The 18601-nt window shown below is 46.7% G+C and overlaps 1 protein-coding gene across 1 annotated transcript in view; it reads right to left on the reverse strand.

The window, feature by feature from the left end:
* Positions 1–10427: 10427 nt before the first annotated feature.
* Positions 10428–18601, reverse strand: part of ADAMTS17 (ADAM metallopeptidase with thrombospondin type 1 motif 17) — a 146691-nt gene continuing 138517 nt past the window's right edge. Inside the window, exons 21-22 of the mRNA XM_053271716.1 lie at positions 16619–16796; positions 10428–14160 (exon numbers count right to left, since the gene is read on the reverse strand). Coding sequence (XP_053127691.1) covers positions 14021–14160; positions 16619–16796 — 318 coding nt within the window. The 3' untranslated portion in view covers positions 10428–14020. The remainder of the gene's footprint in view (positions 14161–16618; positions 16797–18601) is intronic.

Here is an 18601-nt window from a genome sequence, read left to right on the forward strand (position 1 = left end):
CTGCTGCATACAAGAATGGGGATTGAATTTACCTCTCCCCATTCTTTTTCCCTGATGAAAATTACCCCCTTAAGCTGTTCTTTGCCCCAGGAAGGAAGATGTTTAGTTTGACCCTGAGCTTCATGGCTGAGGTGAGATTAAAACCAGCCATGACCCATGCTGCCTGTCACTGCAACACAACAACTACTAATAGGAGAGCTGGCCTTGGGGTAGCAAGCATGACTTGTCCCCTTAGCTAAGGAGGTTCCACCCTGGCTGCATTTGAATGGGAGACTAGAAGTGTGAGCACTGGAAGATATTCCCCTCAGGGAATGGAGCCGCTCTGGGAAGAGCAGAAGGTCCCAAATTCCCTCCCTGGCAGCATCTCCAAGATAGGGCAGAGAGAGAGATTCCTGCCTGCAACCTTGGAGAAGCCACTGCCAGTCTGTGTAGACAATACTGAGCTAGATGGACCAAGGGTCTGACTCAGTATATGGTAGCTTCCTATGTTCCTATTCAAGGGTGAGAATGAGAACCTATAGTTCCATGCACCCCTGTTATTTAATTATTATACTAATTCATTTGTCCAGAATTTGAAGAGGGCAGACATGCATGCTCCTAAGTTAGTAAGAAGATCGGTGTCTGTACTTCTCTATGCAGGCCTAAATCCTTCCTTGGAAAGAGAGCACAGTTATTTTTAACAATATTCTTATTTAGCCAGCAGATGACGCTCTTACCTCAGTTAGGGTGCAGCTACCACTGAGGAAACAAAACAGTGTCTGTGTCGAACCTTGTGGTTAGCTGCTGTGCGAAATGGCACCTGGATTCTAGCACTGAGAAATGGCAGCCCCATTTTCTTTCCCCCAAATGACAGGTTTGGAATGTAGAATTTAAACTTAAATCCAGATTTAATCCATGTATTGAAGTCATCTTGTGAGGGACACAGTGACAGGAGTGACTCTAGAACAACTAGTCTGTGGGAATTGAGTCAGTTTCCCTAGTTACTAGTAGTTACATACTACTAGTAACATTAGTAGTTAGTAGTTACATTAGTTACATTAGTAGTTACATTAGTTACATTACATTACATTAGTTACATTAGTTATGTTACATTAGTTACATTACATTACATTAGTTACATTAGTTACATTAGTAGTTACATTAGTTACTAGTAGTTACAGTTACTAGTCTGTGGGAACTGAGTCAGTTTCCCTTAAATTCGATGGGGCACACTCCAAGGGAGGGGGGGTATTAGAGTGGGTGGCTTTGCACCCACCCACCCTGGAAAAAGTCCTGCGGCTGCCAATGGGCACTATATTGGCAAATGCTTGTGAACAGTTCTGTAAGTGTTACTAATTCGAATGGTGTGCTTATAGTTTATTTCTGATGCAACTGACAAAGTGGGCTCAGACCCACAAAGGTTTATGCCACACGGAACCCCTGTATCTGTTACAGCCAAAACAACAGGTAAGCCACGTGGCCCCTTTGAGGCTATTGCGGCTACCTCTCTGGAATAATATTTTATGACTGCTTTAAGTGGTGTTGGCTTTGTCTTATTCATTTGTAACCTGCCTCGGGTCTCTATTTTAGAGAGACCCAGAAAACAGAAGGCTGTCCCTCAGAGTGGATTCTTAGAACTATAGTAGTGTGTCACTTTAGCACAAACTGGGCAGAAAACCACTAGCCTGTGGTAAATAGAAGCAATGTTTCAATCCAGTAGTTTCAATCCTGGGCCCAAACCAGGTGGCCTGTTCTAGTGATGTTGCTGAACTTAGTAATTACCTGGTTCAGAATAAGAATCTGTGGTGCTTGTAAAGTGCAAATAGGGCTTCTCTGTCCACCTTAAATTCCATTTGTATACCAGAAGCAGGGAGGAAGAGCTTTCTCTCTCTCTCTCTCACTCCTTTTTCTTTGGGGAGGGGCATTTGGAGTGCTATGACAGCATTCTTGGCACCATGGACACTGGGAAATGTAATTTTCCCAGGGTGCCCAATGCTTGCTTGGTGACCTGGGAAATTATATTTCCTAGTATCCCTTGCACCAGAAAGGTCGCTGTAGCAGTGCTCAAGATGCCAGGGAGATGGGAGAGTGAGAGAAGCCTCCCTTCTTACCTGGTAGTTGTATTGCAGCATCACTGCCACAGAACCCAGGCAAGAAACACTGGAGGAAGGGATTCACATGCCACTGCACCCCCAATTGTCTCTGAACTGGGTAGGGAATTAACCAAACTATGTTCTGATGATCTTCATTTTCTGGGAAACAGGTTGTTTTGCTGAGCTCAGTTCTGAACGGAATCAGAGGGAGGGGTGCTCGTGGCCCATCACTAGTCTGTGTGCCGGGATCTTCCGTGATATTGGCAAGGAAGGGTACCATTATTGCTTGGGACCAGATCTCTCAAAATGAGAGGGTTGGCATGGCTGCCATTTGACCTGGTGTGAAATTTCACAGGCAACACTTGCTAGCTTTCTGATTAGCAAATAGGCAACGATGGTTAGCAAATAGGCAACGATGCATTGTAGATAGTAGGATCAGTCAACAGTAAACAAGTCCTGACCTTTCAGATTCAGCTGGCTGTCTCCTCCCACCGAGACCCCACGTGGGCCCTCTAGGACTTGGGCATCAAGCTGGGCAGCAGTGGCAGGGAACATTTCTAGGTCATGTCAGATGGGGGAAGAGGGAAAAGGCGAGTTGCATCCCAGAGGGGGGTGGGATAATAGCATGCCCTGGTGGGGTGAAGAAGGGTAGTGACAGGGGACCTGTAGGGTGGCGCTTGTGGTGGGCAGCTGGCACTTGACATCCCCTGCACCCTCATGCTGCCTTGTGCAACATCTGCCCCTGACTTCCTGCTGAGTAATTCTGGTCTGCAATGATCCCTTAAAAAAAATAAGGTCAGCTTGGATGCGCCCTGGGTGTGTTTGTCAGGGAGAAGTGTGTGGAGAAGCAAATGGGTTTGCAGGCTGTGTTTAAAAACAAATAAATCAGAAATGGCTGGAGTTCTGCAGAGCACCTGTACATTTGCACAGGTCATGGAGTAGGTCTGTTGGACAGGCTGATTCTGTCCTGCTAACAGCTTGCACTATACATCCTAGGGCCAGAGGAAATTCCTGGAGTCCCATCTCACACACACACACACACACACGGCTAAAGAAAATGCAGACAGGGCCAAGTGACAGCAGCCCTGGTGCATGTCTGCGCTTGCAGGCTGCAGAATGAAGGTAAGGCTGCAGAAGGTAAGCTGGGAAGTCTTCCAAGATTTTATCTGTCCAACAAATGATGGGACATAATATGAATGTAGCTTGCCTCTTGCTACCAGATTTTTTTGTTTTGTTTCTGACTTAACTCTTTAGAAGCAAACTAACAGACCTTGCAGATTTTCTCCCTCACCCAGTGCTTTTCACATATTGTTGCTTGAGGAAGCCTTTCTCACATTGATTTGTTTGCCACACTTAAAGGTTCCATAGCAGACATGCAGGGGTTCTTCAGCCGAGGATTCTCAGGGGGGCATATTCAGAAGCGCACACCTGGTTCGTCAACAGGCCTCACTGTTGCCTTACCTTGGAAGTCCCCACATGTTGCTGGACTACAATTCCTATCCTAAAGGCCATTGTGTCTGGGGATGATGGAAGTTGTAGTCCAGCATCGTCTGGGGACCCAAGGCTGAGAAGCAATGGCCTAACACAACTCATAGTTGTTGTGAGGATCAAATGCAGGCTGTAGTCCATGAGCCGGGCCCACAAATTTTGGCCATTGGTAGGGTCTCGGGACAAACACTCATAGTGGTCTTGTGGGCAGTCTACCCCCTAGAGATGGAAAATAGGCGATGGCATTGTTGCACTTACAACTTTGCATATTTTATGACCTCTTCTTTATCCCTGCCCCCAAATGATTAGGGTAAAATTTCAATCATTTTTGCACAAGAGGAAAGGGTTTGGGTTAGGGTGAAGCTCAAGGTCAGGGTAACAATGAGCATATTGTTCTACTGTCTCCATGCACTAATCAGTGTTCCCTATAACAGAGATTCCCAGATGATGTTGACTACAGCTCCCAGCATCACCCAGCAAAAGGTGTTGCAGTTGGGGATTCTGGGAGTTGTAGACCACAACATCTGGGAATCCCTGTTAGAGGGAACACTGGCACTAATATTTGGATAACATTCCTGCGGGTTTTCATTACCATTCCTCTGACAACATCGATAAAATTGTATCAGGGTCTTTGTGTTTTTAAAACATTTAAAAAGCTTTTAAAGCAGCATTGCAAATCTGGCTGCTGCATGCTTGATGGTCAGGACAATATAAGAATGAGAACACACTAAAAGCAGAAAAGAATTGTAATGCTGTCACCCAGCAGCGTAGTGAGGACGCTGGTGGCTCCTGTCCAGGCTGCTATTGGCAGCGCCCACCACCACCCCAGCCACGCTCCCTGTATCTGACATCAGCCATCCCTGTCTGGCCACGTTAGCAAACAGGGCCGTGCACCCTATTTGGAAGTAAAATCCGGTGAGCATTGGGCTCCTAGCGTGGCTGGGATGGCTTCTCCCTGCTTGCAAAGGCAGGGAGAGGCATTCGCATCCAGGCTAGGAGTCCAGTGATGGCTAAAACCTCTTTAAAATGGAGCCGTGTGGCCCCTGGGGTATGGTGGCCTGGGTTCTTTGAACCCATTCGTGCAATGGACGCTACACCACTGCTGACACCTGCTTTTCATCTCTAGGGGTGTTGGTTGGTTGGGCCATTGAGTCGGTGTCGACTCCTAGCGCCCACAGAGCCCTGTGGTTGTCTTTGGTAGAATACAGGAGGGGTTTACCATTGCCTCCTCCTGCACAGTAGGAGATGATGCCTTTCAGCACCTTTCTATATTGCTGCTGCCCGATACTCTCCATGTCAGGTTAGCCAGCCTCCCATCATCCTGATTTTGGACATACATGAGCCAGTGTGGTTGTAGTGGTTAGAGTGTTGGACTAGGAATGGGGAGACCCGAGTTCAAATCTCCATTCAGCTGTGAAACTTACTGGGTGACTCTGGGCCAGTCACTTCTCTCTCAGCCTAACCTGCCTCACAGGGTTGTTGTGAGGATAAACATAACCAGGTGCACCACTCTGGGCTCCTTGGAGGAAGAACAGGGTATAAATGTAAAGATAAAATAAATACAAGGCATGTGCTTAGACGAGTCCTACCAGACCAGGGCTGCAGCTGTGGATTAGACATTGGGAATGCTCTTAGAAATGATGTGTTGTGGTATCCTCACTCTTTTTTCTTGGTTTTTCCCTTGATGGCTCTGTTATTCAGCTAGCTTGGGGCAAGAGGGCTGTCTGATGTGTCCACTAGGGGAGGGCCTTGTCCTTTTGGATGCCACCTCACTGCCTTTCAAGAGCTCCAGATGCCAACATTTATGCTTGGCCAAAAGCTTTCTGATCACCTGGGGTGTACATTTTTATCTGCACATAGTAGCTTGATCTATTGCAGTTAAATTAATCTACCAACATATGCAGCCTTAACGGATTCAAGAGCTCCAAGGATTCTAGATTTAAATTTATTTAGTACTGGGGTTAAAAAAAAAAAGTCTTAAAGGCCTGTAATGCTCAGTTGGGTTCCTGAAATGAGGAGAAGGTGTTCCATTATCTGGCATGCTAGGAAAGAATTCCCTTCCAAAGAAATCTCTTAGTGGAGGAGCAGACATCAAGCAAAGCTGTCGCCTTGTCTGAAGACTTGAGAGTGAGGGACACCGCTGGGCTCTGAGGACCAGAGAGGCTAGCTGGGTTCTTAAAACAGCTGATGAAGGATCCTGTATTACTCAATACACCATTTTTGAGGTGCTGTAATGGGCTGGCGGCAGCTATCCCCAGTGAGCTCAACGGAGGGGTGTTCCAAAGGGAAATGGAGCTAACAGTGCAAGAGTAAGGGCTTCTCATCCCATGGAAGTGGCTGGCCCATCCTTCACACCAGCCGTCCCTGCTGCAGCTGCATCATTTCAGGAGGGAATTTGCTGTAAAAACAATCTCCTGGCAGAAGCCGAAGACCCGTCCAGCCAAACCCATTACAGCATTAATTCTCGCCCTCCAACTTAATGCGCTGCCTCTTGGCTTCTTGTGGAACCCCAGCAGCCTGCCCTATTGTTTAGGGAGCGCAACAATTACAATCTCAGCTGGCTCACCCGCGCGAGAGGCTCGGCCAAGGCTGAAGATGTGTTAATAGAGAGCAACCTTTGGACAGAGCCGGTTGTGTTTTGCTGCCGTTTTATAGGCTCGCTGGGAGACTGCCTCGGTTACTACACGGGGGATGCAGAGCTGCATGGAGGCATGGCTAGGGGGGCTGGTGAGGTGAGGAGCAGGCCTCTGGGCTGCTTCCAAAGGGCCAGTTCAGTGTCCCCAGCCCATTCCACACTGGCCTCCAAGAGTCTACATTTGGCTGTGGAATCTGGCGCTTGGCTATTGTTTGGCAAGCGGGACGATTGAGTTAATGTACTTTGTGGTTGCAACGTTAGAGGCCTCCCCGGTCCTGGCATGAGAAGGGTAATTACCCTTTGCAGTGTTGCTGCTGCTGCTCCTTCTAAGCCCAGTTTGGGCTTTTGCAGAGCATATGCAGCTGGATCAGTAAACTAGTGCAGGGGGCCTCAAACCCGAATGACCAGATGTTGCTGGACTACAACTCGCATCATTCCCAGCCAAAATGGATTTTGCATCAATTGCATGGATGCCATGCAGAGCCACAGGGGGTGCAAAAGGCCACCTAGTGGGGGCGGAATCCCCAGATGTTGTTGGACAGATGTTGTTCCCATCACACATACACACACCCCACCTCCGACCATTGTGTCTGGGGACAATGGGAGTTGTAGTCTAACCCTAACTGGCCTGGCCCATGCTTTCTTAATGTAGCCACAATGACCGGGGCCCCTGCTACAACACGCTGCTCTATTGACTTGTGTGGGGTATGATTGCTGTGGCTGTACCTGGGCCCCATTTCAAGCCCAGTGCCGATTGTAATGTTGGTTCCCTGCAGACCACGGCTTGCAAAGTGGGATCCAGTTGTATGTCTCTGTGGTCTCCTCCACAACTGTCTTCTCCAGTGTGATTTCCCCCACCTCCTCTTCCCTGTATGAACCATGGATTCATGTCATGTATTCACTGATGCAAACCATGGTTCCTTTGGAAACATGGTTCCTTTGCAACCATAGTTAGAAGTGGGTTTACCACCAGGGGAAGGATTGCTCTGGAGAGGGAGGGTGGAAGATTAATGCATTCATAATTCAGGGAGAGCATCCACTCCTGATGTACAAACCAGAGCTTGCAGGGAGTCACCATTATGTCAGTACTGGGCATTTGATAACTAGTGAACATAGGAAGCCACCTTCTACTGAGTCAGACCCTTGGCCCATATAGCTCAGTATTGTCTACACTGAGTGGCAGCAGCTTTCCAAGGTTCCAGGCAGGAGTCTCTCCCAGTCTTGCCTGGCGATCGTCTGCATGCAAAGCAGTCCGATGCTCTTATCACTGAGCTACAGTCACATTCCAGCTGTCTACTGAGTCAGGCCTTTGGTCCATCTTGCTCAATATTGTCTACTGGGAGGAGCTCTCCAGGATTTGAAGCAGAGGTCTTTCTGCAGGCCTACCTGGAGATACCAGAGATTGAACCTAGGACTTTCTGTATGCAAGCATGCAGAAGATGCTCTTCCATTGAGATATGGCCCAATACCCCAAGGAAAATACCTTGCAGTGCTTACAAGTAGTCTCCCATCCAAATGCAAACCAGGGCTAAACTCTGCTTAGCAAAGGTGGGCAATTTGTGCTCACTACTGCGAGACCAGTTCTCCTCTCCAAGAGGAGTGCTCCCTATAAGACAGAGGACCATCTGTGTGCTGCTTCCCGGCTACATCCCAACCCATTAAATCCAAGCCATGTGATGCAATGAGATAACAAGGGCCTGATCCAAGTGCTGCAACAGAGCAAACCGCTTCTGAACCAACCCACACCACCTGGTACAGGTAAAGGCAAGTCTTGTTAAAATTGTTATGGAAAAAAAATACCTTTATTATTATTTAAACATATTGAACCCCTTAAAAAATTTTTTTTTTCCAAAATGGAATGCTCTCTCTTTAATTTGCAACTGGCTCCATTATGCTTGACTGGGTTTCCATGACATGTGTTAGCCAGCACCAGGAAAGAACAAACAAAATTAAAAATATTACCATGGCTACAGTTCATATGCAATATAACTATTGAAATATATATATACACACTTTTTTTCTCACTCTGTATAGAAAAACATACATGGTATTATTGCCCTGTATTGGAATGAAACATCCATATTCAACTGCAAAGGGATTTATTTATTTTAACACCAACAAAAGAAAAAAGATAGCACCATGTGACAGTGAGAATCTACACTCCATCTATGACAAACATGTGCAATTGCAAATGTACAGTACTTTTAAGAACAGTACACAGAAAACACAGTGGAAATACCACTGTTGCAATCCTAGAGTGTTGGTCTCCCTGTGAACAAACCCAAGACATTGCTGTAGCTCAGGGCTGGGTAGATTTCAGGCTTGAGAGGTCTGCTTAGTTCTGTAGAAGAACTCTGAAGGTCTACCTACCAGACTTAAGGGCAAAATAGTGGTTCAGGGGATGGTGGGTGTACATTTAGAATTGAGGAAATGGGTACCCCGAGCACTATTCCCTGAAATAGGGAATCCCAGATGTTGTTGACTACAACTCCCAACATCTCCCACTGCAATGGCTTTAGCATATGCTCAGCCCAGGAATGTGTTTCTAGTACCAGCACTGAGCTCACAATCCTTTCACACAAAAATCCACTCCTGGTTTTCACTCAAGTGGTCTTTGTTTCAGCAGCCTATTAGCTCTATTCACATGTTACGTCCAACACTCCTACAATGAGTGTACACAGGTACAGATCTGCACACTGGTACAGTTATTCACACATTATGCTGAATGCAGGTACAGCTGTAAACTTCCTAGTTTTACCATACATTTGAGGGGGCCTGTACCAAGTTCATTTTTTAAATGAACACAGGTACAGTCATTTAAACAAATGTGTACACTACAGACATCTGTACACTCGTAGAACATAATGTCTGAATACATGTATTGGGGGAAAACTAATTTCTTTGTTGTTGCTATCCTCAAAGTAGGGATTACCTTGGGGCTGCAGATGATGTTGAGCTACAACTCCCACCATCCCCAGCCGGAATGGCTTTTGGCCATTGTAGCTGGAGATGATGGTAGTTGTAGTCCAACAACATCTGGGGACCCAAGGTTGGGAGCTCTTGCCTTAAACAATCTGGAGTCAGAAACCTGTGCTGATCCGCTTTTAATCACAGCTTGATCTAGTGGTGGACAAGCTTCCATGAAAAGCAGCTTTGTCACTAGAGCGAGCCTGGTCCAGATTGCAGGGGATGTCCCGAGTCTCTCAGTCTGTGCAGGGCATTATTGAGGCACTATAGAGCTGGCTCATGGGAACGAAGAGTGTGCCTTAAAACTCGGCCCAGAATCCTTTGCAATATGCAGAGCTTTCGTGGCCAGAATTCCCAGGTGCCTTGACAGAGCAGTCAATGCAGAAAATGTTCCCTGAAGGTAGGAAGCTTGAAAACCACTGGACTGAAGCAGATAAAAAGTATATGCATGACTAAAATCACAGCGAAATCTGCCCCAATCTTTCTTTTTTAAATTCATTGATATTTTTCTTTTCACTGTCATTTTAGTTCGTTGGGATGCGGGGTGCTAAAGAAAGTGGTTTTTCTACTTGCTGCTCCATGAAGCCAAGCCTACACATTTTGACCCCTGGTACCATCTTGGGGGATGAATGCTCATAGGGATTTTTGGCAATGTCTACCCACTGGAGAGGGAAAACAGGTGACAGCATTGTTGCATTAATAGCTTTCTCTGTGTTATCAACCCTTTCTTACCCTACTCCCAAACAGGGTAAAATTGCAGTAATTTTTTGCACAGAGGGAAGGTTTAGGGTGAGGGCAATGATGAACAAATGGTTGTACTCTCTCCATGGAATAATAATTGGCAGTCATTCCTGCCAATCTTAATTTGCATCCCTCCGACATCAATGGAATTTTGTGTGTGTGTGCGTGTGTGTGTTTTAAAACACCATTGCAAATTTGGCCACTGCACGGCCAATGGTCAGGGCAATAAAAGCAAGATAACACACTGAAATCTGAATCACCTAGTTTCCATCTCTAGCGATATAGACCTTGTGAAAAATCACAGGAGCATTCACACACACACACACCCTGCCGAGATGGTACTGACCACTCCAACTCGCACATGGACCTTGAGGGTTCTGACCATGACTGAAACTGTTCTTATGGCTTCTCTGTGGTGGAGTTCCTGTCCGAAAGAGCTTGTTACAAATAGGAGACATTGAGGCTATTCACATGCCCGTGCAAAACCAGGCTAAGGGAGCTTAGCCTGGTTTTGCACGTCCGTGTGAGCCACCGGGATTGACCCTGATCTCAGCGGCACCACGGTGGCAAACCTGTCTACGGAGCCTCCGGTTTTATTGATTGTGTGTCAGCCACGGCTGGCAGACTCAGGGAGGGGAGATCTCCATAACGCACCATCACACCCTCGCATGGTGCATTTTTGGAGTTCTGGAGGGCAGGGCAACGTGTCCCGGCCCCCGGAGCAACCAGTCCTCGTGTGAGCAGCCGGTGAGCAGGCCCACCCAGGGATGACGGCTCAATGGTCTGCGAGGAGGTAAGTGCTTTCAGGCTTCCTCTCTGCAAACTGGGTAGCCCTTTCCCACGAGCAGTGAGAAAGGGCTCATTCTCTTTTTTCTAAACAAAACCAATAATAAGGAAAATAAGTGGGTTAGGGGGTTAAGAAACAGAAACACCACCCTCCACCGCCCTTTTTGCCACTTGTTCCAGAGTGCTTTAACTTCAGAGTCAATGGAAAGCCAATGGGCCTATTTGCATCTCTCTCCATTAGTTCTGAGAACAAATGCACGTACCTAGTAGTAGAATTTGTAGCACTGCGTTTCCACTTTATTGCCACTTTTACAAGGACGCTCGCACCAAATTTATTGCTCCTCTTTTAGCCATTTATCCTGGTCATACAGAACAATTTTATTTGGAAACGATGCTGACCAATTTTAAACTTGTAATTTCAGATAATGTGGCAAAGTTCTCTTTCGTGACGTTGAAGCTCCCTAAAGACTGTATTAGTAATTTGAACGGTTTGTGATTTTGTAAACTTTGACATTTCTTGAATTTTCTTATTAATGCTATTAATTGTTAATCTGGTCTGTGACTGCAATAAACTTACTTACTTACTCTTAGGAATAAGTGTCTGCAAACCAATACAAAAAACTGAGGTGCATTGTGAATGGCGTCTGGCTGAAAAGCTGAAGGAGGAAAAACCATCCTGAAATGAAGCCTTTGCTTTCCATTTGTTTTCAACCAAAGAGGGTTTCTGCCTAAAGCCTGGATCCAGAGAGCGACTTTTAGTATGCCAAAGAGTTTGCATTAGCCCCATGGGATTTTTTAAAAAAATATGTTTTTCTTTGAACAGCAGACCCTTGGGCCATCTCAACAACTGCTTTGGAAACACCTCTGTGTTTCAACAGAGAGTTTGCTACACAGCATGGAAGAAAAGGAGAGCCCTGTTGGGTCTGACAAAGGGCCCACCTAGTCAACACCTGATTTCCTACAGTGTTTCACAAGCCATGCGTGAGGGTATCCTTCACTACGGCGCAGCATCACCAATGCCTTTTCTAAGAAAAGGAATATAGGAAGCTGCCTTCTGCCGAGTGAGACCATTGGTCCATCTAGCTCAGTACTGCCCACACTGACTGGCAGCAACTCTCCAGGGCTTCAGGAAGGAGTCTCTCCCAGCCCGACCTGGAGATGCTGCCAGGGATTGAACCTGGGACCTTCTGTGTGCAAAGCAGATGCTCTACCATTCAGCTATGGCCCCATCGTGTACAGACAGTACATCTGTTAGGTAAAGAAAGGACCACAGAATACTGTCCCCGTCCCCCAACCCCAACCCCTGATGACCTGATAAGTTAGGAGCAGGAGGTTAGCACCACTGAAACTCAAGCAAATGAACAGATTCCTCCTGCTCCAATGATATTCATTGCAAAAGTTCCCATTGCCATGAGAAGGGCTAGAAAGTTGCCCTGAATTTTGAGCACCATTAAGCTTTTCTCCATCTTGGAACCATGGACAGGAGACCAGGTTTTCCTTGCAGACCCTGGAATATCCCATTCATTCTGTGACATCTGTCCCACTTTCAAAACTTCCAATTTCGATTGTGGATCAGTTCCAGCATACAGCATTGTAAGGGTTATGCATGTCTCTCTAGTGGCGATATGCATGTCTGATATACACTTCATGCTCCTTTGCAAGTATAAGCCAATCAAGCCAGAGACATGCCTGCCCGATTGTTCTGCATTACAGATGCCAGAATGTTGTGATACTAGCTTGGTCTTCCAGGAGAGTTGAGTTGTGATGTTTGTTATCCCAGAGTGCTCAGGGGAAGTCAGCCCAGTGATTCACAGCTTGTTCTTGGCATCCCTTGAGCATGACAGGAGGAGGGACTGTCAAGGCTCATTCGTCCCGGATGCTCTAACAGAGCAAGTTCGAATCGGCACCGCCACTGAAAAAGGTAAACACTCCAATCTTCTCACACCACTGCTTTCCATAGACTGGAGCTGTGAAAAGTAATGCTTCTGTGTGCTTTACAGGAACTCTGCAACAACATTTTGTCTCCTGATTTTTTTTTAAAAAAACAAACTTTTTGGAGGGGGGCAGGGAAGAAGAATTCCCACCACCACTAAGAAATGAGAAAACGATATTCCGATCATAGTGCAGATGGAGGAATAGAAAGGGAGGAGAATTTAGGGTGAGACCTCCTGTCTAGAGAGTGACCCATGAAGTCAGAACTCTTTGCTTCTGGCCAAAAACACCACCGATGAAAAAGCGGATCGACTCCTATTCCCTGATGCCACCACCTCAGCACTACAAGACCCAAAAGGCCAGCAGGGAAGAGGAAAGTTCTTGATTTCTTTCTTTCTTTTTTTAGTTGATTAGTTTTTTAAAATTCTTTTTTCATTCTGTTCCTTTAAAATTATACTCAGTGGAATGTGGGCTGTGGCTGCAGAAGGCTCCCTACAGAGACTACAGACACAGCCATCCATTGCTGTGGGTTTTAATGGACTTTTCTCGCAAAGCCTCTTTTTAAAAATTAAGCGTTTCATCAATGGCTCCCCGCTTACAAGGCACCCGTCCCCCACCCGCAGTTAGCGCTGAGAATAAGAGCTAGAAGCCAAGGCTGAAGCATTAAGTCATGTCTCTATCTACACTGAGTTATTTGCCAGAGGCTTTACCCTGTCGAGGTACACGTAACTTTAGTCAATTTAATCACTTTTCAAAATCTTTTCCTTTTTTTAAAAAAGAAAAATGGTAGCAAGCCACCCAGTGGCTGGAAATAATCTATATATTATCAAGAGAGAGAAAAAATTGTAGCCATGTCAAAACATCATAAAATTCTACATGATTGGCGTTGAGATGAATTCTTCTTCTTTTTCCTACGGTGGATTGCTTTGGTACATCCAGTCTGCAAAAGGAGTTTCAAGTCTTATTAGGTAAGTGTTGGAATCCACCAAGTTCAAGCTATTGGCTGGAAATCTGGTAGGCAGACCTGGGACGTTTGCAGCTTAGAACTACTTTGCTGGATCAACCCAAGGTCTATCTCGTCAAGCAGTCTGTTTTAAATAGCGGCCAGCTAGGGGTGCTGTCCGCCCCCCTGCAGTTTCTTCCCTGCATCTGGCATTCAGAAGTAAGCTGCCTTGGAGCATGGAGGTTTCATTTAGCTCTCATGGCTAAGAGCCATTGATGGACTGGTCCCCCATGGATTTGTCTAATCCTTAAACAACAACAACAAAAGCCATCTAAGCTAAGAGGCCGTGCCTTTATCTCTTGGCGGAGATCCATAAGTTAATGATGCCTTGTGTGAAGAAGTACATATGAGCTGTAATACCCTACGAAGCAAAGATGGGTCTCATGAATTCCTCTGCTACATCTTGTTGGCATAGAAGTCTCTGCAGGTCTGGCAACAGCGCTGGTACCACCTCATGTCTTGGCAAAGGTTCTTCTCCCGGATCACCCGGCAGTAAACTGTCCACTGGTCTCCTGTGCACTTGTATGTCAGGGCCGCTTTTTAAGGAAATGTATGATATAATAATAATAATAATAATAATAATAATAATAATAAGAAGAAGAAGAAGAAGAAGAAAGAAAGAAAGAAAGAAAGAAAGAAAGAAAGAAAGAAAGAAAGAAAGAAAGAAAGAAAGAAAGAAAGAAAGAAACAGAGGGTTTAATACTGGCTGCACAAGAACAGGCACTAAGAACAAATGCAATAAGAGCAAAAGTCAAAAAATCCACCACAAACAGCAAATGCCGCCTTTGAAAAGAAGCAGATGAAACTGTGGACCACCTAATCAGCTGTTGTAAAAAGATCGCACAGACTGACTACAAACAAAGGCATGACAAGGTAGCAGGGATGATACACTGGAACATCTGCAAAAAATACAAGCTACCTGTAGCCAAACATTGGTGGGACCATAAAATTGAAAAAGTTGAAGAAAATGAAGATGTAAAAATATTATGGGACTTCTGACTACAAACAGACAAACATCTGCCACACAATACACCAGATATAACTGTAGTCGAGAAGAAAGAAAAAAGAAGTCAAAATAATCGACATAGCAATACCAGGGGATAGCAGAATAGAAGAAAAAGAAATAGAAAAAATCACCAAATACAAAGATCTACAAATTGAAATTGAAAGGCTGTGGCAGAAAAAGACCCAAATAATCCCAGTGGTCATTGGCGCCCTGGGTGCAGTTCCAAAAGACCTTGAAGAGCACCTCAACACCATAGGGGCCACAGAAATCACCATCAGCCAATTACAAAAAGCAGCTTTACTGGGAACAGCCTATATTCTGCGACGATATCTATAACAATTGACAATAAAATTCAGCCATCCCAGGTCCCTGGGAAGGACTCGATGTCTGGATAAAACAAACCAGTCAATAACACCTGTCTGACTGTGTAAACACGAAATAATAATAATAAATAAAGGCAAGATGGTAAATAAGAAACATAACGAGAAAAGGGTTTTCTTGGGGAGGAGGGAAAGGGCTGTGGTCACCACCATCAGAGGGAAAACCATGCAGAGCACACAACGCTTACTGTAGTCTTTATGAACATAGGAAGCTGCAATCTACTGAGTCAGATAATTGGTCCATCTAACTCAGTATTGTCTACACTGGCAGCAGCTCTCAAAGGTTTCAGGCATGCTAAGCAGATTCTGACCACTGAGCTACGATCCCCATTCGCAAGCAAGGGTTTTCCCCAGTCCTGCATTCCAAGAATCTTTAGCTGAAGGTGTCAGGGACTGAACCTGGGACCTTCTGCATGCACAAAGCAAATGCTGAGCTATAGCCGTCCCCAGACTATTACAAATTTGGAGTGTGTCTGCACCGAGAGTGGTAGGATAGCAAATTGTCTATGGCAGAGGTTGTCAAACTTGGGTCCCCAGATATTGTTTGACTACAATTCCCATCAGCCCCAGCCACGATGGCCTTCAACCGGTTAGACAGAAAGAGAGGGTGTGTGACTAGCCCAGAGTCACTTATTGAACTTCAGGGCAGGGAGCAGATTTGAACCAGGGTCTCTGCCATCTCAGTGCAACATTCTAACCACTATACCACACATGGCCAAATCACCCACCATTTTTGTTTACCTTAAAACTGATGGGGGATGGTGGAAGTGGATGGGCAGTTTGGCTTGGGTAAAGGAGTGTTCAACCCTTTCTCCCCACAGGCCTCATTCCCCATAAAAATTGCTTTTGGGTGGGCGGGGGCAGTGGTATAAATCTCTGCGTCATGTCTGTGGACTTCCTGTTCCCCGTTTCCAACAGTGGCCCACCACCGGCAAGAGGTGAGTGCATCCCCTCTCTCCTGCTGTTGCTCCCCTGCAACTGGCATTTAGAGGTATGTAGCCTCCAGTTGTGCATATGGAGCCACCTCCTTTCATGAGGCAAGGTGAGGCAGTTGCCTCTGGCAGCAGATCACTGGGGCCCCGGCAAGGTGACCCCTGCCCCCCCCTTTGGAGCAGCCTTTTGGGACCGACTGGACCTTTGCATGCTTTGCAAGGAGTGCCCTTCCTTGCTCTCTGCAAAGTTTGCATGAAGCACAAGGAGAGAAGAAGAGGCTGTTGCCAACCTACAGACCATCTCCAGCCTCAGAGGCAAGATGCCTCTCAGTGCCAGTTGCAGGGGAGCAGCAGCAGGAGAGAGGGCATGCCACCAGCAGTGGTGGGCCACTGGTGGAAAACATGATGCTGGCTTAGAGAGGCCTTGGGCCTGATCCAGCAGGGCTCGTTTTACGTTCTTCCATCCTCCCTACTACTCTTGCAAGGGCCAGTTCTGAATGGGGGCTGGCCCCCACCAGGGGCAGGGGAGCCTTTTGCATCTTGCCTCAGGTGCTGCAATGCCCTCCCTGGGCCACCCTAGTACAGGAGCTGCCTTCAGAGCTTCTGTCAGGTGTGTGTGTGAGTGACACGATTAAGGACTCCTCAGGACCCGAGGCCCAGCAAAAGCCAGACTTACCAAGCCTAGGAGAGGTAATGGTGTTGACGTTGATCTTCTCGTTGCAGGCCTCCTGGTGACACTGTCGATAGGCTGCGGGCTTGGAGAGGGCGGGACACTCGTTGCCGTGACGACCCGTCACCTTGTGCATGCACTGCACCACGCGGGACTGGAGGCCCTTCCCGCACGTCGAAGAGCACTGGGGAAGAGAAGGAGCCTCTGTGAACCGCGGAGAAGGTGCCGCTGCTCCGTGTTGGGGAACAGACACCTCACAAGAACCAGTCACAGCCCTTGCCCAGAGGATGACTTGGTGACTCAAGAAGAAAAGAGCACCAGTTCATCACGCTTTTCTCCCACACATACTTTTCACCCAAGGATGTTCTCGTCTTGGCCAGTGGCTGCAAAAAAGAAATTCTTGCTTGCATTGATAGAAATATCAGACTACAGGAGAAATCCTTGCTATCCGTTCTGCCTGTATGCCACAGCGCTGCTCGAGAACAGACGAAGCTGAGAAGCCGCAACTGGAATCCAACATCCCAAACATCATTTGGTTTGTAAAATGGAAGCTTCTAGTCAGAGGGCTTCCAAGGTCAGCCTGAAAGTGTTGGGGCTATGACTGGCCAACTCTCATAGGGATACAGGAAGCTTTCCTAGATAGAGTCGGACCACTGGTCCATCTAGCTCAGTACTGTCTGCACAGGCTGGCAGCGGCTTCTCCCAGGTTGCAGGCAGGAGTCTCTCTCAGCCTGATCTTGGAGATGCTGCCAGGGAGGGAACTGGGAACCTTCTGTATGCAAGCAGGCAGAATACCCCTTGAGGGGAATTTATTAAAGTGCCCACACATGTCAGAAAGCAGAAGGGGACTCAGGAGGATTCCCAGTGGTCAGGGTGGAGGGCAAAAGTGCTCTTGTGCGAGTAGCACAAGCCAAAAAAGTGTGATGGTTGTCAAAGCATTTGTATTATGCTTTTGCATGTTCAAAGCGCTTCATGGGTATCATCTGGTAATGCAGGGCTCCCCAGCTGTGTTCCCTGTGATGGCGATTCCAGGACCCAGGCATTGACTACAACTCCCATCATCCCCAGCCAAAGGTCACTGCAGCTGGTGATGATGGGAGCGGTAGCCAACAACATTTGGGAATCCCTGTTAGCGGGAACACTGGTCCCTTTAACAGTGGATGATGGTTGGGGAAGGTTGGAGTTGTAGGCCCAGCAACATCTGGGGACCCACATTTGGGAACCCCTGCCTTAAGGTCAGGAAGTATTACTATCCCCCCGCTTCATGACAGAGAGCTCAGTCTCACTCGACAACACCACACCAGCTTCCAAGAGTACGCCAAACAAGCATGTGCATATGCAGATATGCTCGATTTGAATATAACTTCCACAGTTCTCAAAACACAAGAACTTCTTGATACTGAATCTGTCTTTAGGAACACACACACTGCGGAGTCCCGTCTCTTTCTGCAGACACCCTCTCACCCCACCCCAGAGCTTAACTATAAGCGCTCTGGTTAATGTTGCTTTTGCGTGGAAGGAAGCCAGGATTGCTTATGCGTACCCCTTGTTGCCGTAAAATATGGGTGGCCCTTCAGCGCCACTTCTCGGGTTCCCCTCATGCTTCCTATCTCTTGAGCCTGATCTATATCGTCAGACTCCCCTGGCTTTCCCCCTTTTAATAAGACAAGTGCAGCATCCCAGCTGAAGTTAATAAAGAAGCCTCGTATGTCCAAATAAAGCAGTGATGGACTTGTGAGAGCCTGGCAAGATTCCTACTTTAACTCAAGCTACACACAAAACAGAAGGAGAGAGCTAGCTAGCTAGATATATAAATAAATAGGTAGATTAGATTAGACTAGATTACGACATTGAAGAGGTTCTGGGAAGACATAACATCTGTATTCCTATTCACATGTTATGTTCAGCACTCATTCAACGTACGCAGTTACAGATCTTTACACAGGAACAATTATTCACATTTTATGTTGAATGTAGGCACAGCGGTAC

The sequence above is a fragment of the Hemicordylus capensis genome, chromosome 10 (genome assembly GCF_027244095.1).
Source record: "Hemicordylus capensis ecotype Gifberg chromosome 10, rHemCap1.1.pri, whole genome shotgun sequence".
NCBI lineage: Eukaryota > Metazoa > Chordata > Lepidosauria > Squamata > Cordylidae > Hemicordylus > Hemicordylus capensis.